The sequence below is a fragment of the Equus przewalskii genome, chromosome 1, assembly GCF_037783145.1.
Source record: "Equus przewalskii isolate Varuska chromosome 1, EquPr2, whole genome shotgun sequence".
Lineage (NCBI taxonomy): Eukaryota > Metazoa > Chordata > Mammalia > Perissodactyla > Equidae > Equus > Equus przewalskii.
The window spans coordinates 10,686,650-10,711,673 of record NC_091831.1 but is presented as its reverse complement, the minus strand read 5'-3'; the positions used below and the strand labels follow the sequence as shown (position 1 = coordinate 10,711,673).

Below are 25,024 nucleotides of genomic sequence, written 5' to 3'. Positions count from 1 at the left end.
TGCCTTAGTACAAGTCAGTTGTCTAAAGCTTCACTTTTAGCTAAAGACCTAACATTCAGCTCCATGGGATTGTGGGAAATCCAGAGAAAGAGAACAATGTGGTGGAGACCTGGTCAGCCTCCCCGTTGGTGACTTACCCTTTTCCCTATTTAGCACGTGACTTGCTTTCTGGAGTGGCCTGGAAGCTGGGAGATATGCCCTAGTCATATAGATCGTTAAAATCTATAGTATTTGTTTCTGCCCATTAGTGAGACACTAGCCCAGGAGGCCCAGGAGGGAGAGGTCTGGCCTGGCCCCTCCCTGCACCCCAGCCAGAGCTGTTTGTCTTCATCCCTCTCTCGAGCCGTCTTTTGCAGACAAGAGTCCAAAGGCCCTATAGGTCCAGAAGAGATCAAAGGAAACTTTAAGGGAGAAGCACTTTGCACACTAGCAGGCCACTAAGAATTGGGTCTGTTGTCCAAACACTTGCCAAGATCAGTTGCCCTTAAATCCTGCCATGTCCAGGCCTCCACAATTCATTCCAAGCCCCGGCTCAGCTCGGATGCCTGAGGTCTGTTCTCAGGACTTTGGTTCAAGCGGAATGTGGCTTGGAGTGTGGAGGCTTCTCCTTGTTCTCGTGAAGTGTCGTCAGTAATCTAACAAGGCCACGGAGACCGGTCTTCCCGCGGCAACTCAGAACAGACCACAGCTGCTGGCCCCTCTGAGTCTGCCTGGTATAAATCGAGACAGGGGACCTGTTTACCTCCCATCCGGGCTGCCCCGAGCCTTTAGCAATGGAAAAGAACCTGGGGCTTCCTGGGAAGAGGGTCTCTCAGCAGGCTCTGGCCTTGCATCACCCTGCCACTGTCTGGTGGGGCTGGGAGGCAGTCCTGACCAAAAATGTGGAAGTTTCTTAGATCAGTTACCTAGCCAGGCCTTTCCTAGAGACTCCATCAGATCTGTGTCGTTAGCTTTATTTTCAGCCTCAAACAGGTGAAGTCTCAAACGCTGACCACAAAGCCCTGTTCTCTCCTTTTGAAATGAGAGCTGACTTGTAGCCACACCGTCTCCTCCCCACGGGGAGAGCTTGGTTATCATATTTTTCACCATCAGAGCTGACGGAGGTTGGGAAGCCAGCCCCTCTGGAGGTCTCACCTCTAGTGCACATGGCTTGGAGTCCTACCCTGGGGTGACAGAGCTCTGGGGGCACCAGCGCTCTGTGGGATAATTGGAACCAAGAAAGGAAGGGCTTCTCCAACAGCCTGTCTCCAGAAAGCTGGGATATTGCCCCCACTCCACGCAGAACCCACAGTGGACGGCTGTCGTATCCTAACCCAGTAATAACCAGTTGTCTGCAGATTTATCTATTTTGTCAGTTCCTTCTGTCTGTCTCTCTTTTTCTTTGTCTTCTTGTCTTAGGATGGTTGAAGATGTGATGTCTGTGTGTTCTCTGTTGTAAGTAAATTTAATGGGATCTGCCTCTTATGCTAAATGTGCTTTTCTCTGCCCTGTGTTTGCTTCCAAGCTCTTTTTATTTCCTCTCCATGGCTGCTGCTTACATATTTCTGGGGCGGGCCTGGGAATGATGGAGGCATGGGGCTGCCCAGTAGTAGAGGTTATTTTTCTGTTTCATAGTGGTGAACGTAAAGGAAACTGCCTGGCTGTGAAATCATGATTATCCACCATCTGCCTGCTTGTCAGGAATGGAACCTTTGTGTTCCCCCGTTGCATATTGGATGTCTTCATCTGAAACCCGTGCATCTTTTTTTTTTTTTTAACTCTCATTTCATTCTTTCGTTTTAAATTGGACTAGTGGGCGATTGCTTTCAAAGTACTGTGGCTTCACATTAAAATACCCATCCAGTTAGACCACAGGCAGTGCCTGCCGTGGCTTGTTCTTACTTACATGTGAAGCAGAAATGATTGGGCTGTTCCACATTGAGACCTGCAGGAGCGCCCTGAAGTGCAGGGTCCGCTCAGAGTGGAGCACACAGCTGTGAGAGCCATTGTCAGGCTGTGCAGGGCCTGCGTTCTCGGTCACCTGGGACCAGGCTGGGCCTTGGCATGTCTCCTGTGAGCTGCCCTGCTGGGTGTCGGGAAGCAGAGTGGACCACCTCTGTGCCCCTAATGCTTTGCCTTCCGGCCAGAAGGGACCCTGTGGGCAGCTCCCAGAGAGGCCCAAGGACAGGTACCTTCTCTGCCTTCCGAGGGAAGCTGGCCTGGCTCCTGGCATTCAGCAGTCCCGGGGAGGGTTGGGTCTCAGCCTTTCTTCTGCCCCCAGGATTGCTTTAGTATTTTAGAGCCATTTAGCAGCCATGAAATGTGCAGTTATATATTTATATGCATGAATAAATATATGCTTCAAGCTGTGATTGCACTGTTCATATGGCAAATGCCATAAATGCTGTAAATAACCATTTATAGTGATTTTTTTCACCACTGGATGCCATTGTTGGAGCATTTTATTGGAGAGAACACAAGGAAAGAACTCGAGTGCCAGATTGCTCTGTCCATCCAGTTAACGTTTAGTGCAGGGAGGGCATTGAGATCTGAGGTGAGGGGACCCCCCTCCCCCAAAGCCCTTTCTTTGCTGGGGGCAGGACCATACCACGGAGGGGCCTGAGGCCAGGGGCAGGGGCCAGTCTGCAGGTGGAGAAGCCTCCATTCTGACTGTGGAAATGACCCCTGGCCACCCACTGGACATAATGAAACGGTCTTGACTCCAAGTCCCTTCCTCTGACCCTTTCAGGAGTCTGATCTTATGTTTCCTTTGCCTCACATTCCCCCCTGACCCCCAAAAATTTATATGAAGGAGAAAGAGGGTGAGAAAAGAGTCATTAACAATGGTTAGGAAAAGGCATTAAAAAAATCCTCCCATCCTTGAAGAGAGTTCTGGAGATCAGCTGCACAATGTGAATGTCCCTTACACTGCTGAACTGCACGCTTAGTGTTTAAGGTGGTCAGTTTCCTGGTATGTATCACCCCGTGAGAACCATCCCGGCCCCCGCCCGCCTGTGGCTGGACTCACACCTAGAAGTTGAGAGGTGCAGGAATCCCATTAATTCCATTAAGCTCAGAGTTCCTGCGAGTAGGAAGGAACCTGCTGGTTTTCCCTGAAGACCCAGAACCTTCTTTCCAGTTTCCGCATGGCTCCTTCAGTTGTCAAAGTGCCATGTCGGCTCACCCATCTGTAAATTGTAAATCTGTTAATTGCTGTCATGAAGCCAGACCCCCTCCCTCCACCTAGGCTGGTTCAGTCATTCCTGGATGAATCAGGAGCCTTTAATCTGCTCACCCAAAATTTGCATTTTAAAATAAGAACATGTGGTTAAATTTAGCTTCATTTTCTGGGTCAGCTCTCCAAAATGGCATCTCTTTAAAGGTTTCCAGCTTGATGGGATCTTTCCCTTGGGGGCAGCAATAATATCTGTTAAGTCAGAATGAATTGTCGGTGTGGATGTCTTGGCGTTGGCGTGGTGTAGACTGGGGGGTGGTCTGGGCCAGATACTCAGCAGAGGCGGTGGCTTCGGTCTGCTCTGGAGGGTTCTCTGCCTCTGTTTGTTGTGTTTACATTTTCCATTTTGTTTCCAGTGACACATTTAGGGTGAAAAAGTCTCCAAAAAGGTCTCCTCTCTCTGATCCACCTTCTCAGGTACGCTGTTCCCTTGACGTTTATGATTTTATTGCTCACCTAGGAGTTCAGGCTGATGTGTTTTTATTCCCCACTAGTCAACAAAGCTTTCTTTTCTGCTCATCATGGGCACATCTCCAACACTCTCTTCTGCCTCCTGCGAGGAGGGTCCCTCAGTGTTTGCAAGGCATTGTTTTGATCCCTTCCCTTTGGGGAACATCAGAGCATCTCAAGAGTAGGAAGATGTTCAGGAAGAATGTTATTAGTTGGATTCTGTAGGAATGGTACCAGGCCATCCTGACCAGTTAATCTGCTGAGCACTCACAAGTATCAAGTGGAGGAGGTCTGTTGAATATATAGTGAGAAAATGAAAAAACTGAATGTGTGTTAAGAGCAGTGGATCATGTCACCAAAATCACAGTGGGAAGATAAAGGAAATCCATCCCCTAAAGCAGCGCAGGCTTGGGCTCCTTCTGCGTCTGAGTCCCTGTCCTCCTCTTACTAGTTCCTCTACCACATAGATTCCCTTCCTTCTACCCCATTTGCTTACCAAGGAAGGCCATCCTCAAATGTGTATGCCAGGCCAGTCGAGGTCATCAAACAAGCAAACCTCCCATCTGAGCCATCAACGCCCCAGCCAGCCAACCCTGGCCAGGGGGGAGGCTGCAGAGAGAGGCGTCCAGCCCCAGGAGCGGGGTCTTGGGCCCCAGTCCCAGCTCTGCTCCAAAATTTCTGGGCTCCCCCCCTGCCCTGCTCAGCTGCATACCCTCTGTGGAAATGGAGATAGGACCCCCTCTCTCTTCCTCCATCGACAGGCGTTAGGATTGTCGGGTGATAGTGACAATATTGATGTGCAGGCCTTGAGTACCGTGTGACCATCACACAGTAGTAGCTGTAATGAAAGTGACCAGAGTAAAAGTCTCCTTATTTTTCTCACAGTGAACAAGCAGGAATGTCTCAAATAGCCAAGACACAAAATCCTCATTTTTTTAAACCTGTGGTCACCCCTTGAAACAAGCCACCAGAAAAGGAAATTCGTAGAGGAAGGAATTTGTTGCCCTGGGACCATTTTGAGCAGAGTCCAAGTACATGCCAAGGATTTTGACAGGGGCCTGTTCTGGTTAGTGGGACCCCAGAGTCATTGGTGGGCGCAGTTTCAGACGCAGAGACTGAGTGAATGAAGGCACTGCTTCCCTTTCCCCACAGGACCCCACTCCAGCAGCTACACCAGAAACGCCGCCAGTGATCTCCGCCGTGGTCCACGCAACTGATGAGGAGAAGCTGGCGGTCACCAGCCAGAAGTGGACGTGCATGACGGTGGATCTGGAGGCTGACAAACAGGACTACCCGCAGCCCTCCGACCTGTCCACCTTCGTAAACGAGACCAAATTCAGTTCGCCCACGGAGGGTAAGCAGTTCGGGGGGCAGCCGGACCCCCATCCTGCCTTAGAGACTACTGCCCCTAGGGAGCAAAAGGCCAGGAAAGAAACTTCTAAGACAGGTAACCATGCTGTCAGCTGTAGGCTCCCAGTGTGCTCCGAGCTAAGGCTGCTTCTTAAAACAGCCTGAGGCCTGACACCAGCTGTCCTGTGACCCCAAGCCGCCTGCTAAGAGCCAGGACAGCGCCCTCTAATTCCCGGTCCTGAGCTCCCTTGAGCTTTGCTCATTCTCAGCTGTATCGCTCTGTCTGTCTGCTGATAACTTTGAAAGAACAGCTCTAAGGAGCTTCATTCAAGTCAAATGCTCAGGGTAAGTCAACCTACTGGGTGGTCTCTTGGTGCCACCACTGTTTGTAGTCCCCATAGGACATTCCACAATGTGACCACACCTTCTACCCAAGCCTCAAGCCAGAGGTTCACCCAGGCTTGCTAACAACAGGACAGTCCTTTGGAATAGGCCCCCGGCACATTGCTTATTTCGTTAATATCTTCCTTCCTCTTCTGTGTTTCACGCTTAGCTTTCTGCCTGGTCCTTGGGCTGGAAAAGTTCATACATCTTAAGTCAGTGCAGCATGACTGGGTGAATGAAGATTTTTTAAAAAGTTTTTTATTCCACTGACACTGATTTTTCTAAATGTGTATATTGTTTTCCACCCTTCCTTTCTTGTTAGGAAAGCTGATGAGAGAGCAACTATGAATTAATCCATTTCCCTGATTTGATTTGATTTTGCCCTGGGTTCTAGTCCTCACAGTGCCTTTCCTCCATCCCCGTGTGAGGCTTGTAGCCTGGTGTGGGTGATCATTCCAGCACTCTGGACCATTGTGATGGTTCTGTTTCCCTTTCCAAGATGTTGCTGTCTGACAATTGTAAAAACTTGAGTAGAAGTCAACGTGAGGATGGTCGAACAGAAAACCTTATCTCTACTTCCTTGCTGCTTATTAGGCCCATGATTTCCATTACGTAACCTTCCTCCGCCCTCTGGGCAGGGCGGTGGTGGAATTGGAATGCTTCCTCGGAGGGTCTTCCGTGATCAGGCCTCTCAGTGGCTTGCTTGGCGCCCATGAGGTTTCTGAATGGTACCGTGAGATCCATTGCATGGTTTTGGGGATTTGGGATGCTTATCTTCTCACTACACTGGCTTTCCACAGTTTGAAGAGGAAAAGACGATCCAAATTACGTGTTCTTGGACTTTGGGGCATTGTATCTTCTGCAGAATGGAGGCTTTTGGTGGGCTGTCCATTTGGCCCTCTGGCTTGGGGTTTGGAAAGCTTAACAGTAACCATCTCACTCCAGCCTGACCCCAGGGGCTGGGACGTGGTCTCCACCTCTCTTGAGTCCTCCTTTTCCTCTGCACACACACATGAACCACCAGTCTCCCCGGATGGAACTCCTTTTCCCTGGGGACACGCCTACTCAGCTGCCTCTGCAGTGGCTGCTGCTGGCCTCCGGCTGGAATGCCCCCGTTCCCTCTCTTCCACACTTGTCCTGCCCCCTCCCAGCCTTTCCCTGGACATCTCTGCACTGCCTGCCCACAATGCTTGGTCTGGGCCACTCTGAGGTCACTTAACACCATAATGATGATATGTGTACCTCTCTTGCTCTTCCACGACAGTGTGTGTTCCCTGAAGGCAAGGACTCCATCTGGTCCATCTTTGTGTTCCCCACAGCTTCCTGAACTCAGTAGGGACTAACGACAGGTTTGTGGAGAAAGGAAATACAAGGCCAGGCAGGTAAAGAGCTTAGTGTCAGCACAGTCAATTTGATCTTTGCAACAGGTGTCACCTGTGTGAGGGAGATGGGGGGTGACATCCCAGAAGCAGCAGGCGTGCTTGAACACAAGCTGTGGACCTGGCCATCTTGATAGCGCCTGTGGTTTCAGCTGGTTCACGTCTTTTGAAGCTTATAAGAAACTCTTAAACGTCAGAGAATCATTTAGAAACTAACCTGGGCTTGGTCTTGTAGATAAGAATCAACAGGTGTATGATTTGGGGTATGTGTGTATTTGGTGGTATCATGAGAAAGCAAATACATACTTTTTTTTTCATAGAAAATGTAAAGATGCTGATAGTACCTTTTAAGCTGATAGATGCTTCATTCAATGGCAACATCTGTTTCTTCATCTTTAACATTGAACCATAAAACAGACCAGCCATTATATCAGTGACGTAGTTGATCGTTGATTTTTTTCCCCCGCAAAAAATCAACCAATAGGTAAATCTCTGAGTTTGGAACAAAATTCTATTAAACCTGCCTCCTTAGAAAATGCTTGTGAAGATTTGGGAGGTCTCAACCATAATTATAGCTGGCAGGCAGTCGGACATCCACGATGGGTGTGAATACAGTGCATTCACCTCTCTAATAGACCTTGCTTCCCTCTGGCAACTGAATGTAGAAACCTCTTATCAGATCTTTCTTCCTGTTAACTCAGTGAGGTCAAGTCCAGCGTCACCATACATGCACCAAGGGTGCTGATGTTGACCACCGGGAAGAATCTGTCCAGGGCCGCAGCTCTGATTGAGGCTTTCTTACACTGAAGCCACAAATCCCAGGAAAATAAAATGTTGGGTTAGAAATAAATAATTACCATTTGAACACATGTTCACTACAACATGAATTCTCTAAGTAACGAAGGAAGGCAGGAACTGTCGTTGGTGGAACACTCGCTTGGAGCCCTCCTGGGTCTCTTACGTATATGATTTCACTTCACCCTCTTGGCTCTAGATAGTGGATTTCTGCACTTCCCGGTTTAAGAACGAGGAAGCAGAGGCTTTGAGCTGTTAAGACTTGTTGAGTGTTACGGGTCTAATCCGTGGAGAACCAGGTCTGCCTGACTCTGAGAACCTTGCTCTTTCCCACCACGCTCTTTATGTGAGCGTCGTCCTCTGTAGAAGGAGGGTGTTGAGCTGATAGGTGCCTCCCTGCCTAGGTCCACGAGAGCTCACGTTGTCTTCACATTTTGAAAACCCTGAGCGGGACTAGTTTAGGAAGATGCCCAGCTAATTAAAATTGCATGTTTGGGCTATAATTACATCAACTCACTGTGGCAACACTGATAATTTCCCACTGATTAAAAACTCAGATTGGCAATTAAAATGTGTTTCTTTGAATGCTTGCTTAGTAAATGCCCTTTTTGGGCACAATCTTTCAAAACATGGTGCTCTGGGAGGAAACCTAGTCCTTGTGGTCCCTCGGGATGAAAAGATTAGGAACCACTGGGCAACACAGCCTCTGACCTCTCCTAGCTCTGGTCCAAGAGACCCTGAGAGAGCAGTTGTTTTGGATTCACAAGTCTAAAGCTTTTTTATTTTTATTTTTTTAAGATTTTATTTTTTTCCTTTTTCTCCCCAAAGCCCCCCAGGACATACTTGTATATTCTAGTTGTGGGTCCTTCTATTTGTGGCATGTGGGACTACACCTCAGCATGGCTTGATGAGTGGTGCCATGTCCACGCCCAGGATCTGAACCGCCGAAATCCTGGGCTGCCAAAGCAGAGTGTGCGAGCTTAACCCCTCGGCCGTGGGGCCGGCTCCTGGATTCACAAGTCTAGACGGCCTTTCAGTGGTTACCCAATTCTCCGGTCTCCCTAAATACGCAGCTCTCAGCCCCTCCTTCCCACATCCAACAGAGGGGAAAGCATCCTCCTCGGGGCCTGACTGTTCTTCAGTGGTGCGCACCATTGATGTCACACCACAGACAGTTAGAAGGGTGACGGCAAGGAAGTTGGGAGCAGCATCCTCGTCCCCTTCCAAAAGGCTCTTTTCTTCTTCTCTCGTCACTTATGTTAAAAGCTCCAGAAATATTCACAATAAGCAGTGATACACCTGGTCATGATCCCTTACTTTTGTATAACCCATTGTAGGGCATTTATCTTACATCATTTCATTTTATTCTGCAAAATGTAGGCACTTCGAGTTCCGTTTTACAGCTGGGTCAGTAGGCATGGAGAAGTCAGTGAGACGGCTTCCCTGATCCTGGGAATGATGATGTGGACTCAGTTGCATCCTCCAGCTTCTGCCCAGGGTTCTTTCTAGTCCTCTAGCAAAGTTCTAGCAGTTAGAGTCAGGTAGAAACAGCAGTCAGGCCCTCTCACTGTGCATTGGCCCGGTATGAAATAATTAGCCAAAGCTACCCTCGGATATGGCAGGACCCATTAAAAATAACTTTGGGCCTCTTCAGCTTAAAACAGCACATGCTTTAGCCAGTGGCGTCTTCTCTTAGAGGTGAAGCCATCGTGCCACTTGGTGTAACTGGCATCGTCCTTCCTGGCCTGCCAGCTGCGTGTGCATGAGGTAAAACTGGGGCTAACGTTAGACATGGCTCCCCGTCCGAGCCTGACTTTGAGGCTTAGAATTTAAAGCCGATGAGTGAGATTTTGAAAACCAAGTTCAGTAAACCAAGTTTCCTCAAAATATCGAAAATCACTCTGCTGACAATAAAAACTGTTTGTTTGGCTTCATATCCTGTCCAGGCCGTTTTGTAAATTTTAAGTGAGAATCCAAACTGGCTGTGATTGGGAATTCTGGGGTGCATTCTGAAGGGCCACCTCCAGGCGTCCCTCACCCACCTCTGGTTGAAGTTCCCGTGTAGAGTGTGGGCCTCCTGTAACCACACCTGTCACAGGTGCAGGCATTTCTTGGGGGTCAGAGAACCCCCCCACGGTTGTACTGTCGTGTGCTGCCTCTGAAGGGAGGAACGGGGGACGGTGGGCAGTGGGAGGGGAAGCCCCCTCGGCAGGTAGGAAAGAAGACAGATAAGAGAGCTCGGTGACCTGAAACTCACCCAAGTCAGCTGACAGGAAATGGGCTGAGATTCCAGGGGGACGCTTCACTGAGGCAACCTGTGACCAGGGCTGGGCACTGACCAGGGCCACAGGTCCCCGGAAAAATCTCTGGGGTGGCCCTCAGCTTGTTGGGTGCATGCTGGGTACTTTGTGCTGTCATGGGCTGTGCTGAGGGGTAGGCCTGTTACATAATTGAGAGTTAAATCGTACCTTGGCAATAATGATACCCTGGAGAAGGAGGCAGCTGATTCACTCTTATCTTCTCGACTTAAACAGTCCCTAATAGGACGAAAAAATGAGATAGTCCTAAGGTCCTTTCTGGAAGAGGCCCTAGAAATCACCTTGCCCTTCACTGTCCCCCACCTACTTCTTATTTTTAAGGTGGGGAGGACAGTATGTCTTATAAACGAATGCTTCTGTGTCTTAAGTTGAGGGCAGACCCAGTGCAGATTCATTTACAGTCACCTGAGCTCCAGGCCAGCAGCATGTGGTTTGGCACTTGTCTCTGTTCTTGCTGAGTGACACACATGTCAGGGCGTCAGCCCTCAGGATGCACGAGGTCTCTCTGATAACCAATCCACAAAACCATCTTCATTCCTGGGATCAGGCCGTGCCTGCTAGAAGGATGCGTTTGCTTCTCCAGGGAGAGTCGGAGAGTCCAGAAAAGTTGTGCACAGGTTTCAGTGCTGGGGTTTATTCGGCCAGACCACACACACTTGCAGGCTTTGAGAAAAGTCTACTAGGAAATATCTCATTTTAAAGCCCATGTTAAGGAATCATTTTTGAAGTGATGCCTTCAACAATATGTAGAAGTTGAGGCGCTTCAAACCGGAACTGCTATTTCTGTTTCTTTTTATGTGAAGAAAACCACAGCTTTAGGGATTGCCACTGATGCTCTTGCACAGCTGATTTCTGAGCAGGTCACGTGTCACTCGTGGTTTTCTTTTTAAGTAGAAGAGAGCCACCCGGTAGCTGCAGTTGTAGCTTCTGCGAGAAGAGCATCCTTTTGGGTCTTGTTCCCCGCCGCATCCACTGTGCCCGGCACGGTTTGAGGCGCACAGTAGGTGCTGAGAATCCACTGACAGGATGAGGAGTTCATTGAGTGGCAGAGCTGGGTTTCCACATGGAACTGCCTGGAAACCTGAGCAGACAAGTGTTTTCTAGTCTCTAGTGAGAACATCTGAAGTTTTCTTTGCAGCCTGAAGTTGCCAGTCAGTTAAAAATAGGTCATTTCCCCACCGAATTGGACTTTAATAGTCTTTGCATCTGAAAATTTGATTTGGACTGGCCCTGTTGGCACTGGCAGAATTGTGGGAGATGTTTCAGGTGACTTGCAAAGCTTCTCTTACAGGCAACACTGAAGGAACCATATCTGTTCTCCTCTTGCTTCAGAGTGTGTCTGGAGCTAAGTTCTCAGAGAGGGACAACCGTGGGTCCAGTTTCAAAATGTCACCGAGACGTGGGAAGGTTCCACATGTTGCACATGAGACTTACAGACAAAACCAACACCCCAAATGTATACACTCTCCGATCTGAAAACTTGGTACAAAATGCTCAGGTCTGTCCCCAGCCAAACCTATGCTTGGTCATGACGTTTATTTCCCGTGGAACTCTCTCTGACCCCACATGGCAGAAGCCCCTTTAGAGCAAGAGGTTTACCAGTTGTCTGAGAATAGCTGACTTGCGCCTCCCCTTTCGACTGTGTGGGATCTCTCTAGTCAGTGGACAGTCTCCAAAAGCGTAGACCCTGTTTTAGGCCCCAACCTGCCTGGCCCAGATCCTTCCCCTTTTTGTCTGAGGGGCTAACCTCTCCTTCTGTTTCTTTTGCAGAGTTGGATTACAGAAACTCCTATGAAATTGAATATATGGAGAAAATTGGCTCCTCCTTACCTGTAAGTTCTTCTGCCTCAGGCCTGTGAGGGGACTTGCTTTCTCGCCCTGTCCTTTGTCATGAAAACGCAGGCACTGGCCGCCTCCTGGGTGCAAAGCATCCCTGGGAGCTCAGACCCCAAATCGAGGGCCCTCTGTGCCCACAGCGTCCTGGGTGCACGGCGAGGGGGAACTGGCGCTGGAGGGTTTGAGGTGCATACTCAGTCCTCTTCAGATGGCGTTTTCAGGGGAAAATGATAGAATGTGCTTAGGCTCCCTGAAGAATTACGGTCAGCATCACTTACCAACTGGGATACGTTCTGAGAAATGCGTTGTTAGGGGTCTTCGTCGTCATGTGAACAACATCGAGTGCACTTACACAAACCCAGATGGCATAGCCTACTACACACCTGGGCCACATGGTACTGATCTCATGGGGCCACCGTCATATGCACGGTCCATTGTTGATGAGAACGTCGTAATGCGGTGCATGACCGTACTTGCCTAGACTGAGAAGGAACTGATCAGAGATTTGTTTTTAAAAGGAGAGGGGAGTGGTTTGGTTGTTTTTAAGGTGTATTCTTATCTGTTTTCTTCAAATTAATTGCTTTATGTAGCTGAAGACTGTCTCTTCGGGGGCTAAGCTGCTCCTCTCTCTTGGTTTTAAGTGGTGGTGATGGGCAGCTATGTTCCCTGCTCCTTCTCTGCTGCTGCCGGGGTGTTTGGTTTCCAGCATGCCCTCTCCTTCTGTGCTGTTGTCCAGTGTTGCCCTCAGAGGCATGGAGGTGCCCAGGAGGGCATGAGGCTGTGGCACTAAATGGCCCTGACACCTTGTTCTTATCTGTCTGCATCGTTTATAGCTGCTGGGGTTGCTGCTTCTAAACCACAGTTTATTGTCAGTCAGCAAACCTCGATGGCGGGGCTCATTGCACTGGGTCCTCATGCTCGTCTTCCGCCATTTCAACTGTGGGCTACACGCAGACTGGGGTCTTGTCTGCCCCTCAGTTTATCCTCAGTGGCTGGCATGGCTGCCTATCCAGAGAAGGTGACCTGTAATGCTGACAGACTGAACAGCATACAGCACACCAACGCCTGTGCAATCCTTCTCCCCTTGAAAATGTCCCAACTGCGCACAGTTGCACCTTCTCACTCTGCCTCCCGACTTCCATCCCATTCTGTCTTTCTCTCTCCTCCCTTCTGGGTGGCTCTAGAAAAGCAGAGGCTTTTCCCTGACGAGTTATTTGTACCTATTGAAGAGTGCTCTGCTTTCCACCTCAGTAGCAGGTCAGGCCAACTGTGTCGCCAGGCTGACGTGTGCCTTTGATCCCTGCAGCAGGACGATGACGCCCCGAAGAAGCAAGCCTTGTACCTTATGTTCGACACTTCTCAGGAGAGCCCGGTCAAGTCTCCTCCCGTCCGGATGTCAGAGTCCCCGACGCCGTGTTCAGGGTACGAGCGCCACAATGAGAGAGTTGCGGATCAGGCCGGAGGCCCCCAAGCCTCTGAGCACCTTGGCACTGCTATCCTGGCATCGTTTCCTCTGCATATACTCAGGCAGCCGCATCCCTGTCTCTCTGAAGGTCCATGTGGTCATAAATGCACTGGGTTTGCTACTGACTGCCCGTTGGACTAAGGGGAAATCCTTAACACCTGAGTGTGAGCCCTTTCTGATCGCCCCCCAGTGCACACACGACTTCCTTTTGTTACCTGTCCCGTGGGGAGACAGCGTGCTGCAACCTTCAGAGCCTGAGGCCCCCTGCCCCCAGCCCTTACTGGTTGTGTGACCTGATACAAGTTACTTGGCCTTCCTGTGCTGCAGTTTCCTCATGGGTAAAGTAAGAGTAATTTAAAAAAAATGTGTAGGGGTTTTATGAAGATTGAGCGAGACTTTCAGTCTTACAGGCATCCCCCACTGTGCGATGGGCATGGGGTACCTGTCTTCCAAAGCCATCGGGACAATTAAACTGAGATGCTGTGAGGAAAGCACTTGTCACAGAATCTGGCATACATGAAGTGCCTGACAAATATTTATTAATACGAATGTGGATATTAGCATTCGTCAGGGTCGTGTTCTGAGCTGTGTGGTGCTGGATTGGGTAAGGGGGGCTTTGCTCTAAGATTGGGACCTTCTCGTCCCCTCCTACCTGCCCCTTTCACTGAACAGGAGTGGAAACTCTTGCTTTGACTTCCAGAACTTACTCCAATTCTGCTGATGAGGATGTTCTTACAACTGTGATGGCGCCATGTGACAGGCACTGTGGTCAGTGCTTTACATGCAGGCAGCGTCTCACTAGATCTTCACAGAGGGGTGCATTGTCTCCACTTTACAGAAAGGAAGCTGAGCTACACTACCCACTACCCAGTCACTCCCCCTCGGGGGCACAACCAAGGCACTGGCAGTCTGCTCAACTGCAGAGCTTGTGACCTTAGCCAGTGGCATCTGTGCTTCTGACCAGCCCTTGTCAGCAGGCCTTGGGAGGAGGCTGGACCACCCTCTCCCTCAGGCTGTCCAGCCTACAGGCTCCGTGGCCACCCAAGATCTGCTCCATTTCCTCTGGGAACGGAGCCCTCAAGTCCAGGTTCCCTTGTGATGTTGACTGGGTGGGGGCATCCTGGCCGATTTCGGTGGGATTTCCATTGGGAAGACTAAAGATGCCCTTTACTTCTTTAGGTCAAGTTTTGAGGAGACTGAAGCCCTTGTGAACGCTGGGGCAAAGATCCAGCATCCTGTGGCACGAGGGCTGGCCCCCAACCAAGACCCGCACTTGCAGGTGTCAGAGAAATCCTCCCAGAAAGAGCTGGAGGCCATGGCCTTGGGCACCGCTTCAGACACCATTGAAATTGTAAGTGGAGTCAGAGGGGCCCAAGATCACTGAGGGTGACACCCAGCCTGCTGGGTCCCATCACCAAGGGGCAGGCCTTTGGAGCAACACTCACTTGGCACCTGATGTGAGGCCCCACCCCATCCCTTTGACCACAGGAGCCAGCCTGGGAAACTCCACACCACAATGATGAGAGAAAGGCTCTCCAGTCTCACCTTTAGTGCTTTACTTACTTTCAGGGTTATTTATTTTCTACTTTTAGTCCCTTAGGGCTAGACTGTTGCTTTGGAGCTGTCATCAGTCTGTACCCTGCTTCTCTGTCCTCTATGGCAGAGGACAGAGAATGGTAGAGCAGGACACTCTCCTTTTGGGGAGCAGTTGGTTTTCTGGGCCTTGGTGATGGAAACCCCCCCTGTTTGTAGAACAGGACTTAGACCTCTCCCCTCCCAGCCCCTGTGGGGCCTTGCCGAGCAAATAGACTTGAGCTGAAGGCTTCCCTCAGCCCCAACCCCCTGCCCATCTAAAATGGACCATCCTTCTAGGTGAATTTTCTTTGTCTTTCTTTTGCTTCCCTCCCAGCAGTCCCCAGGAGGGTTTGAGGCCATTGAGTTAGTGGGTGACTTTTGTTGTTCTGGATTGTAGACCATTCATTCGTCTCATACATCAGATAGTTATTGAGCTCCTACTGTGAGTCTGGCAGTTGGATAGTGTAGAAATAATAATGAGCTAAAAAAAAAATCTCAACACGAGTCCAACCGTCTCTCCAGTAGATACTGTGGAAGGACTCAGGTGTGGTTCAGCTTCTACAGAGTTGGCTTCTGATTTTGAAGTCTTTCTGATCCTCCAGGAGACACTTTTTTGTTTCAAATCATCTTTCCATTATTTAGAAAATGACCTTTACCAAAACCTTACTTCCTTTGATATTTACACTTGGAGGTGTTTTCTTGATAAGTTATGTTTGGAAAACCCATCAACTAGCTTGTCTCCCACCAACCAAGATTTTGAAATCAATAAGCAAGAGGTTGCTTTGCTCCCACCGACTGGTTAGGGAGTGAAGGTGGTGTGGGGGTGGGGAGGGCGCCTAAAGCTGTGCTTTTGGGAAGGGAGTTGGGCCTGCCAGTCTTCAGATGCCCATTGTCAGTGTGTGGGAATTAGTCCAGAGGAAAAGGAAAGTATTGGCACCTAATTGGTACTCTCTTTAGCCTTAAGGCAGAAATGTCCAGCAAATAGATGCGTGGTCCTTGCTTGGAATCAATATCACTCTGCTCTCCTCTATTTTTCCTCTGTGTCCTCCTCTGCCGGCCTTCAGACAGCTCCTGAGGGCTCCTTTGCCTCTGCTGACGCCCTCCTCAGCAGGCTGGCTCATCCAGCCTCTCTCTGTGGTGCGCTTGACTATCTGGAGCCCGACTTAGCAGAAAAGAACCCCCCAGTATTTGCTCAGAAACTTCAGGTTTGTAGCCCACGTGTGACCTTTTGGGAGTTTGTCAAAACCTCAGTAGAGAATGAACCTCTGAGCCCCACATGCAATGAGGCAGGACTTAAAGAGGAATTGCTGAAAATGTTCCAAGTGAAATGTCTTCCCCTCAAAGACTGATATATGTGGTGTTCTTTACCCAAGACGCCAAAATGATATAAATTTTGTGATTCCATATGGAACAAACCATTTGTACAGTATTTCAGTGTGGAAATTGGACCCAAACAGTCATTTTTCAGAAGTTTTGATAGCCCCAAAAGCAGTTTCTGTGATTTATTCACAGAACCAAGGGTATTAGATCACCCTGGAGCCGAGCTATTTATATATAGGAGGCCATCCCAGACTCCCATTGAGATAACATCTGGACTTGGTCTTGCATCTGGAACCAAAACAATTATCTACTCTGTGCTTTACGTGTGACAACTTAATTTGATACCCGCCAGACTAGGCTGTTCAGAGCCAGCTTCGAGAGATTGTTAACAGTCATTGGAGAAATGCAAATCCATTCATGGCAATTGTTAGGCAACTTTATATTAAATGAGCAAAAGGAAAAAAATCGAAGGAAACAGTGCAGTATAAATTTTGACCCCATTTTAAAAAAAATCATTTCATATTCAACTGCATAGTACTTCCCGACAGACATTCCAAAGGGCGAGTCAAAAAAAAAAGGAAATTAAACACTTATTTCATGATCTGCTGAGGTGTTAATTGTGAAAGAGAGCCAGAGTGTGTGTCTTTCCTGCGTCCCTGTCATGACACGTTCATGTGGTGCCTTCATTTCTCCGATGTGGGAAACATTGACACCCGGTCCTGACGCGCTTCCCCTGCGATGTGCTCACACCCGCCCTCCGGCAGGAGGAGCTAGAGTTCGCCATCATGCGGATAGAAGCCCTGAAGCTGGCCAGGCAGATTGCCCTGGCTGCCCGCAGCCGCCAGGACGTCAAGGTACCAGTTTGCTGCTGCCGTGCGCTGCCTCCTGAGAATGTTGTGTGGTCCAGAAGCTTCTTTGCTAACCATTGCCCAGGCAGGCATTGTCAGTGTCCAACAAAGTATAATTTTCCAAAAAGCTGAAAGCATAACTCACATAAGTATACACCGTGCATACGTCTAAGATCTGTTTAACTCAGTAGTGAGGGAACCGGCAGGATGGGAAAGCTGGCTGAATGGAACAGAGTATGAGAAATGGATGTACAGAGTCAGTGGGGTAAAGGCGAGAATAAGATCACAGAGTTAGATATAAAACTGGTTAATACTGGGTTAAAAGGACAAACAAATTGTAACCTTTGAGGTTTATTTTTTTCCTACGGAAATCATTTGCTTCTCTACTGAACAAAAGTAATTTGCAATTTTCCATTGTCTGCAAGTTAATATCTAACTCTGCTGAGACTGGACCCTAATCAATAGTAAATAGTAAGTGAAACCCAGACCTTCCTGAGGTGTCAGATGACCCCTACGTCAGGGGTCAGCAATCCTTTTCTCTAAAGGGCAGATAGTAAATATTTTAGGCTTTGTTGGCCATATGGACTCTGTCGCAACCACTCAGCTCTGCGACTGGAGCTCGAAAGCAGCCACAGACAATACATGGATGAATGGGTGTGGCGGGTTCCAGTAAAACCTTTTTTACAAAAAAGGGCAGCAGGCCATTTGGCCCGCAGACCAGGTTTGCTCACCCCTGCTCCAGAGTGGAATGTGATATTGACAGGGCATGCAGAAATCTTTTTGCCTGGCTTCCAAGTTGAGGGTAATTTTGCTTAACAATTTGAGTGAGTTGCTGATGACATGCAAAATGCTGGGTGGCCCTGGGAGGTTCAGCCCACCCCCAAGTCGGTCAGACCAGGGCTGGACCCCAGTGTGTCCGTGGCCTTGAAGGAGTTGGTGAACCTCTCTGAGCCTCAGTTTCCCATCTGTGAGATGAGGCTGTGAACAGCGGGTTGGCAGGTAGCTGTAAGGACTACAGGTGATACACGGAGAGCAACACCGTGCGTGGCGTGAGTAGCTGTGCGATAAACGAAACCTGCTGTTGTTAGCTGACCCTCACTTTTGCTCTGTTACCTGATCAGACGCTCCGAGCATCTAGCTCATGGAGTGGGTCCACGTCCCATTTTACAGATGGGGAAGTGGAGCCATGGAACCAGCCTGAGGCCTGACAGTGACCTGGCCTAACGGGAACAAGAGCTCAAATCTCCGAATGGGAGCCCCTTGCCTGTACCTCTCAAGAAACGTCTCATCTGGCAGAGGGGCCGGTGGTTTCTCCCATCTGTCGTCCTTGTTATAGGATCAGAAGTTCACCTACATCTCCTGCCCTGAGGGCTCCCCCGTGTGGTTTTCCTGGAGCCACACGGGGCCCCCTCCAAGAGACAGCTCCCAATGACAGAAGGTGGCCACACTGTGGGTGTCCAAACCGGCAACAGTGGGACCCAGGGCAGAGACAAGAATGTAAATACAGATTGCCAGTGTCCTTGTTCTTGTTGCCAACCCGTAAACTTGGGCTTAATTTCCACGAAAATGAGATTTTTAGAAAGTACTAAGCAGTGAGGATTTTTTCCCTAATTGATTTATTTCTTGATATCCTTGGGTAGTGGTTTCAAGACAGAATGAATTACTTGAAGTTTGGCCGCTATTAATAGGGTGTACAGTATTCCTGTCCAGAAGTTGGAGGCAGAATTGAGCACGTTCCGAGAAGTGGTTCAGATTGAGTGGAAAGCATTCTGGAGTGCCCGGGTCCCCCTGCCTCCTTCCTCCAAGAGCGCATCAGAGATGGCGGGCGGCACTATTGGCCAGCAGTTGACTTCCTCGGTTACAGTCTGTTCTCAGACCATGTGTCCCGATTCTGATTTAGGAAATATTGTCACATGGATCTACAGAGTGTGAGTCGGAGAGACAACCCCAGCTGCCTCCTTACATATTTCAGAAGGGCATGCTAAAAGAAATACTCTATAGGTGTAGAACCGTCTTGGAGTGTAAGGAAGGTTTTTCTCAACCACAGTACCTTGTACTGCTCTGTAAGAAATACGTTACCTGGTGACCTTGGAAAGTGGATGCTCTTTCCTGTAACTAACCAGCCTGAGGGTGATCCGTTTTCTTTAACCCAATTAAGTTCCTGTGGGTTTCTTGTTCATATAGCTGCTTGATTGCCCCTCACTGCATTGGAAGCTGCTGATCTGTAAGAAAAGAGCAGCTGTGTATCCAATTTGCTCTTTTTTCTGCCCATCTATTTCAGCTGCAGGTGACATAGCCCAGGCTTTTTGGCAGCGTAGTCCTAAACTGTTGCTAACACAGAAATGAAATCGCTTGGAATGAAGGAAAGTCATATTGAGGAGATGAGAAGCCACATGAAATATCATGGGGGTGATTTCTGGTTGCTCCTTCAAGCAGCTTCAACTTGCATCTCCCTTTCGACTGAGAGCCCACTGAGCCGGCCTTGGAGGGACCACAGCGGTTTGCTCTGTCTCATTAGTTAGAAAACATTAGAAAGGAGGAAAACTCCATAGGGGCTGGGATGCCACGTGGTAGCCCACTTATTGCTTTCCTTCCACACACTTGTGGCCCAGCTAAATTTGGTGTGTCCTCCTGGGGGTGAAGCTGACCAGGGTCGTTGGCTAGGTGGTGCTGCAGCCCTGAATTTAACACTAAATGAGGCTAGATAGAACCTAAGTGTCCTACCTGTGTGCTTTCCGAGCGGTGCAAGGTGTGCGGGGGCTGATTTGACTTAATTTGTGTATATGACAGATGCTGGTCATGATCCCCAAAGCCATGGGCCCTTCTGGATGAGGGGACCCGAAATAGAGAAAGAAGGATGTGTCTGCATAACTTAGGGACAAGGATCACACAAATGGCAAGCTTCAGGACGGGAGGAGGTCCTAGGAGCAGGCATCGCTGGGAGGGAAAGCGGGGGTTAATCCTCAGTGTCTGATTCCTCCAGGAGTCCTGGCCGATCAAGGCAGACACCTGGATAGTACGTCAGCGGGAGAAGGAGTTGGGTCTGGGCAACCTGTGTGGTTGGTGAGCAGCCTGGCATCATAGGCTCCTTCTCTCATGCTGTGTCCAGAACCTACCTCCCCCACCCCAAGTTTAACAACACAATGCCTGAAAGCCATAAGAACAGTCTGATGAGCAGTGACAGAGGGCTGGCACGTGGGGTTCAGCTTATTTGCCATTTTTGAGAATTTGTGCGTATCGCCTGCAGCCTGGATTGAGGCCAGGTCTTGACTCACTGGGTGGTGCCTGGTGATGCCTCCCTGCGGGGAGGGATAAGGCACTTACTGAGTGCCTTCCTCCTGTTTGCCATCCTGAGCTTGGGAACCTCCCATTGTCAAATTTGGATGGGACAGCGCCAGAGTGAAGCCACTCACCTGTCCAGTGCCATATAGCCCTGACACCCCCTCAGACACCCAGCCCGTGTCCAGCTCCATGACCTTGGCCCAGCTTGCTGTGGTCTCCCTCCCTGATCTCGACTCCTGCTCCCCACCCCCATGCATGCCTCTCACACTGCTCTCCTGGCCCAGCTTCCAGACAGGGATCCTATCTTGGTGCCTTGGTCCCAGACATGGCAGTGTCCCCTGAGGCCTGGCAACAGAGAATTGGCCACAAGGAGGAGCTTGGGTGAGTGACAGGACCCCTGCCCCTGGCTGCAAGGCCAGAAGGACCCCAAGCATGAGGTCCACAGGTCTGACTGGGGTGATGGTGGCCAAGGGGTCCTCGTCGGGACCAAGACTTGAGGGAGTGGATTGGGGGGTTGGAAGCTGGTTCTAAAGGCTCAGGGCTCTCTGGGGCGTGGGCTTTTCACATTTTAATTTGTGATTCTAGTGGCTTTTTGGTCTCTCTGAAGTAGCAAGTGGGAGATTATGTGAGAGAAACAAAGCTTAATCTGTCTGATTTTAAACAATCTGCAAGAGACAAACCTATTAATTTCAGTGAAAAGCAATTCTTGGTTGTAAGAGAAAACCAGGGTGTGTACCTTGAATTTTATTAACATGCAGATACTCAGGCAGTAATTCAAGTGGGTGCTGAAGTCATCTGTTCCTTTATTGAAAACACCAGGTGGCCAGGATGAAAGGGGAGAGGGAAGGGCTGGCTGTGGTAGTAACCCTTTGCATTTACTTAGAAAGCTCCTTTATTTATTTTTCATCCCCCTCCTTGTTTTACAAAGGACTTTAGGCAGCTTAAAGATCCTTAATTCTTGTGTTGGTCATGTTTAGTTTCCACCCAGTGTGATAAAGTTAGTTTTAATTCATTTTCTCCTGCACTTTAGAGAGCTGGTTTATTTGGGGGGTCAGAACTGAATCTCCTTCTTGGAAATCTTTTGGCCAAATCTCTCAGATGCTCAATTTTTTCATCTTCAGAAGGACCAGGATGCGTTAGATGGTGTCTAGTGTTCTTTCCATTTTGAAATTTTATTGTTCTTTTTTTTTAATCAAAGAACACACTATTTTACTTTTTTAAAAAAATAGGAACAGTTTTTTTAAAAAAACGCTATTCAGAATCTTGTGTTTATGAACTTAATCCATAAATACAAATATTGCATCTTGATGTCTAGGTATGATTTTCCATTTACTTCCTAAGAAGTTTCCCACATGACAAGTAGACCCTTCAAAACATTTCCAGCAGCAGAGGTGAAGCCACACGTGGGAGGGCTCTGCCCCATCGTCGCTCCTTCTGCTGAGCAGTCCATCTTGGCTGTGAACTTGTGTTCCGGTCAAATGTCCTTAACAGGTCTGTTTAGGACCTGAGATTGAAACGGTCATGGTATCCCATTTGACACGTGGGTGTAACTCTAGGATCTGGTTGGACAAGGGCTGAGTGCTCCCCTCTCTAACCGGCAGTAATCATTTGGGTCCCACTGCAGAGTTAGCCAAATAACGCAGGCAAGGCAACCAAAGCCGTTTAGTTCACCTTGCATGTGTACCACTAATTGGTCCTAACTCGGTAATCTCCAGTCCTATCCATTAAGCTTCTGCCCGAGTCTTCTGAGCTGTCGCCCTCCTCGAGTTCACTTCCCTGAGGCTGGAGGAGGGTCGGCATGCCTGTTGTGATTGGAGAGAGAAACACTGCTCACGTCCCTTGGGGGGGGGGGCGCCCCCTTCCCAGTTACTGTTGGTTCTTTGATCTTAGCTGCTGCCGCTGACAAGACAAGTCCTCATCGTTCTTTTCCCATGTCTCTCCCTGTGTCTGCCATGCTGTGGCTTTCTGTCCACTTCTCAGTTTCTGCTCATAAATTTCCCTCGGAAGAGGCAGTGGCCCCCTGCCTGTCAGACCACCATTACCTCGCAGTGAATTGGACTCTCGCAGCCAGCAGGGAGGTTTGCCTGGGCACGCCCGACGCGCCGGGAGGTTAATGAATCGGACTGGGGGTGCGGTTGGATTGGTGTTTCCTTTGCCGTAGAATTAGACTGACACCCTCAGCTGTTCTGGTTGAGATGCTCCTAACACCGCATTTTGAGTGTGCTGGAAATTGCTGAGTGTTTTGTGCAAAGAGTGGCCGAGTAGCCCCAGACCTCTCCTGCCTCCCTGGAGGCTGGTGTCTGTCCTTGCAGAAGGCTGCAAAGCCGTCACACCTGTGTCAGTTGGGGTGGGGGGCGGGGAAGCATTCCGCTTGTTGAGGGTCTTATCAGCAAATGTGGATATCAGCCTTGATCCGGTTTTCAATTTTCCCATTGACACAACAGACTTAGGGCAACATAACTCCAACATAGCTCTTACCTTCCGGCATCCAGAAACTAGCTTGTTGAAGGTGACGTTGGTTGACACCTCTGGTAGGCTTCAAGCTTTGTGTGAATCATATCCTTTCAAACGGAGCTTAACAAATACCCCCCCCCCAAATTGAAATGTGGACAGTCGTACAAAAATATCAGATCTGCCGTTATTTAAAACTAGGCAAACGCAGACTAGAATTCAACAGCGTTCACCATCAGGCTTTGTTTTGGAAGGGGAGCCTACTGGAAAATGACCTTGCTTCTTAGGCACTGTGCCTGAATGCCTCTGCGTCTGATAAATGGCCGTGATAAAGCAGGCACCAGACACGCCTGACTCCAAGGGCTGGGGGTTGGGGAGGCCTCCGCTGTTAGCCGCTTTGTCTGCCTGTACAGGTACAAAATGATCGATTTCCCTAGATTGTATCCGGCATTGCCCCATCCATTAGTTTTAGCATTTTCTCATACTTTTGATGTTCCTTGTTTCAAAACCATACAACTGACCCATTCATGAAAGGATGAACGCAGTCCCCTTTGTCGTATGATTGATGTTAACTTCTTCTTTTTTCTGTTTAATTAAAAACCATTCCACAGAGAGAGGCTGCTCACCCAACAGATGTCTCCATCTCCAAAACAGCCTTGTACTCCCGCATCGGGACCACCGAGGTGGAGAAACCCGCAGGCCTTCTGTTCCAGCAGCCGGACCTGGACTCCGCACTCCAAATTGCCCGAGCAGAGGTATCGTGGTGTGTGGCTCAGAGAAGGCACGCTCTGTTGCCCTGGGAAAAGCTCTGGTTTCTGCCACATGTGAAAAGAAATGTATACATATATATATACACACACACACACACACACACACACCCCCACGGTCCACAAAACCAGTGTCTTTGGAGACAGACTTTCTCCTCTGACCACCACAGGCAGAGATGGTGGCAAATGTGGGTTTTGATCTTTCTGGACACTGTCGTTTAAGGGGGCTTTATGGCCTTGTTTGATTTATAACAAAGATCAGTCGCTGCCCAGGGGGCATGGTGAAAGTCTGATGTCTGGCTTATTTCTGTTTCATACTCGGGGAGAGTCTCTGAGTACAATCCTGCTTGGGTCTAGGAAGTTTTAATTCTTCATGTATTCGATGTCCCCTGGTCTTCAGTCGCTGTGAATTGCTCAGATCTGACTTCACTCATTTGGGGTTAACCTTTCCCCTCTTCTTCCTGATCCTAGATCATAACCAAGGAGAGAGAGGTCTCAGAGTGGAAAGATAAATATGAAGAAAGCAGGCGGGAAGTGATGGAAATGAGGTCAGTTGTGATGCTCCGGCTTCCTGGTCCCTGGGGATGCTCACCTGGGCTTTGATCCCAACTGGAGCAGCTGTGGCCCGCGTCTTCTAGAGTTATCTTTCCTTTAATACACAAGGGTCATATTTTCACAGAAGTATTTTTAGTATATTACTATTATTAAAATACCATGCACGAGTTAAATAACGCAATCAAATAAATATATGTACAATGAGAAACAATCTCCTTCCTGCTCAGCCTCTAGTCCCACACCCTCAGGTAACCGCTGAGCACTGTTTCTGGTGCATCCTTCAAGAATTTTCCATTTCTGAACGCAAATGTGTGAATGGATCGATATAGCCTCTGTTTTTCTTCAAAAGTGGGGTGAGGAAATATACCTTATCCTACACGCCTTTTTAACTGAGCATATCTCGGGCAGATTTTTATACATGGCGACCTCATTGTTTAACAGACATTTAATTGTCCCTGTGTGGTCTGACACAGTCAGTTTCACCGGTCTCCATGGATGAGCTTTTGGGTTATCCCCGACTTTGGGTGGATGGTTTCTTTATTTGCTGCATACTGTGACAGAAGTGTGGCAGCCACCACATGTGGACTGCCAGCCGTGTGCTGAGCGCTGTGCTTTTGGTTAGACACGGTCTCTGCGTCTCCCTCCAGAGGGGATCAGCCCTGTCTGACAGTGGAAGGCTCAGGGAGGTTAGGTGACTTTCCCGAGGTCCTGGAGCTTCAAGTTAGAAGAACGTGAATTTGAATCCACCTTTCTGACTCCAAAATGCAAACTCTTTTCCCTGTGCCCAGCTGCCTGCCTCCCTTGTTCTCAGCTCGTTTCCTCCTTTGTTTTCTCTCAACACATCATCTTAGAAACTAAGAAACCATCTCTGGGGCTAGAACTTACCCTTGGGATGTGATTTTTAAAACTATATTGCAGGTGGCATTTAAAAAAAATATGTTTTGTTTTGTTTTTTGGTGAGGAAGATTGGCCCTGAGCTAACATCTGTGCCAGTCTTCCTCTAGTTTATATGGGATTCCGCCACAGTGTGGCTTG

The 25,024-nt window shown here is 49.0% G+C and overlaps 1 protein-coding gene across 40 annotated transcripts in view; it reads left to right on the top strand.

Moving 5' to 3' along the window:
* The window catches only part of TACC2 (transforming acidic coiled-coil containing protein 2), a 210,221-nt gene that overhangs the window by 171,456 nt on the left and 13,741 nt on the right, over positions 1-25,024 (top strand). For 15 of the 40 annotated variants that reach the window (XM_070579050.1, XM_070579095.1, XM_070578737.1 and 12 more), the window contains 7 exons: positions 3,571-3,631; positions 4,817-5,018; positions 11,661-11,722; positions 13,033-13,148; positions 14,371-14,542; positions 23,279-23,422; positions 23,906-23,982. In XM_070579050.1, coding sequence (XP_070435151.1) covers positions 3,571-3,631; positions 4,817-5,018; positions 11,661-11,722; positions 13,033-13,148; positions 14,371-14,542; positions 23,279-23,422; positions 23,906-23,982 — 834 coding nt within the window. Of the gene's footprint in view, positions 1-1,398; positions 1,435-3,570; positions 3,632-4,816; positions 5,019-11,660; positions 11,723-13,032; positions 13,149-14,370; positions 14,543-15,830; positions 15,972-16,850; positions 16,941-23,278; positions 23,423-23,905; positions 23,983-25,024 lie in introns of all 40 variants that reach the window. The other 25 variants (XM_070577892.1, XM_070578429.1, XM_070577572.1 and 22 more) reach the window with 8 other exon arrangements.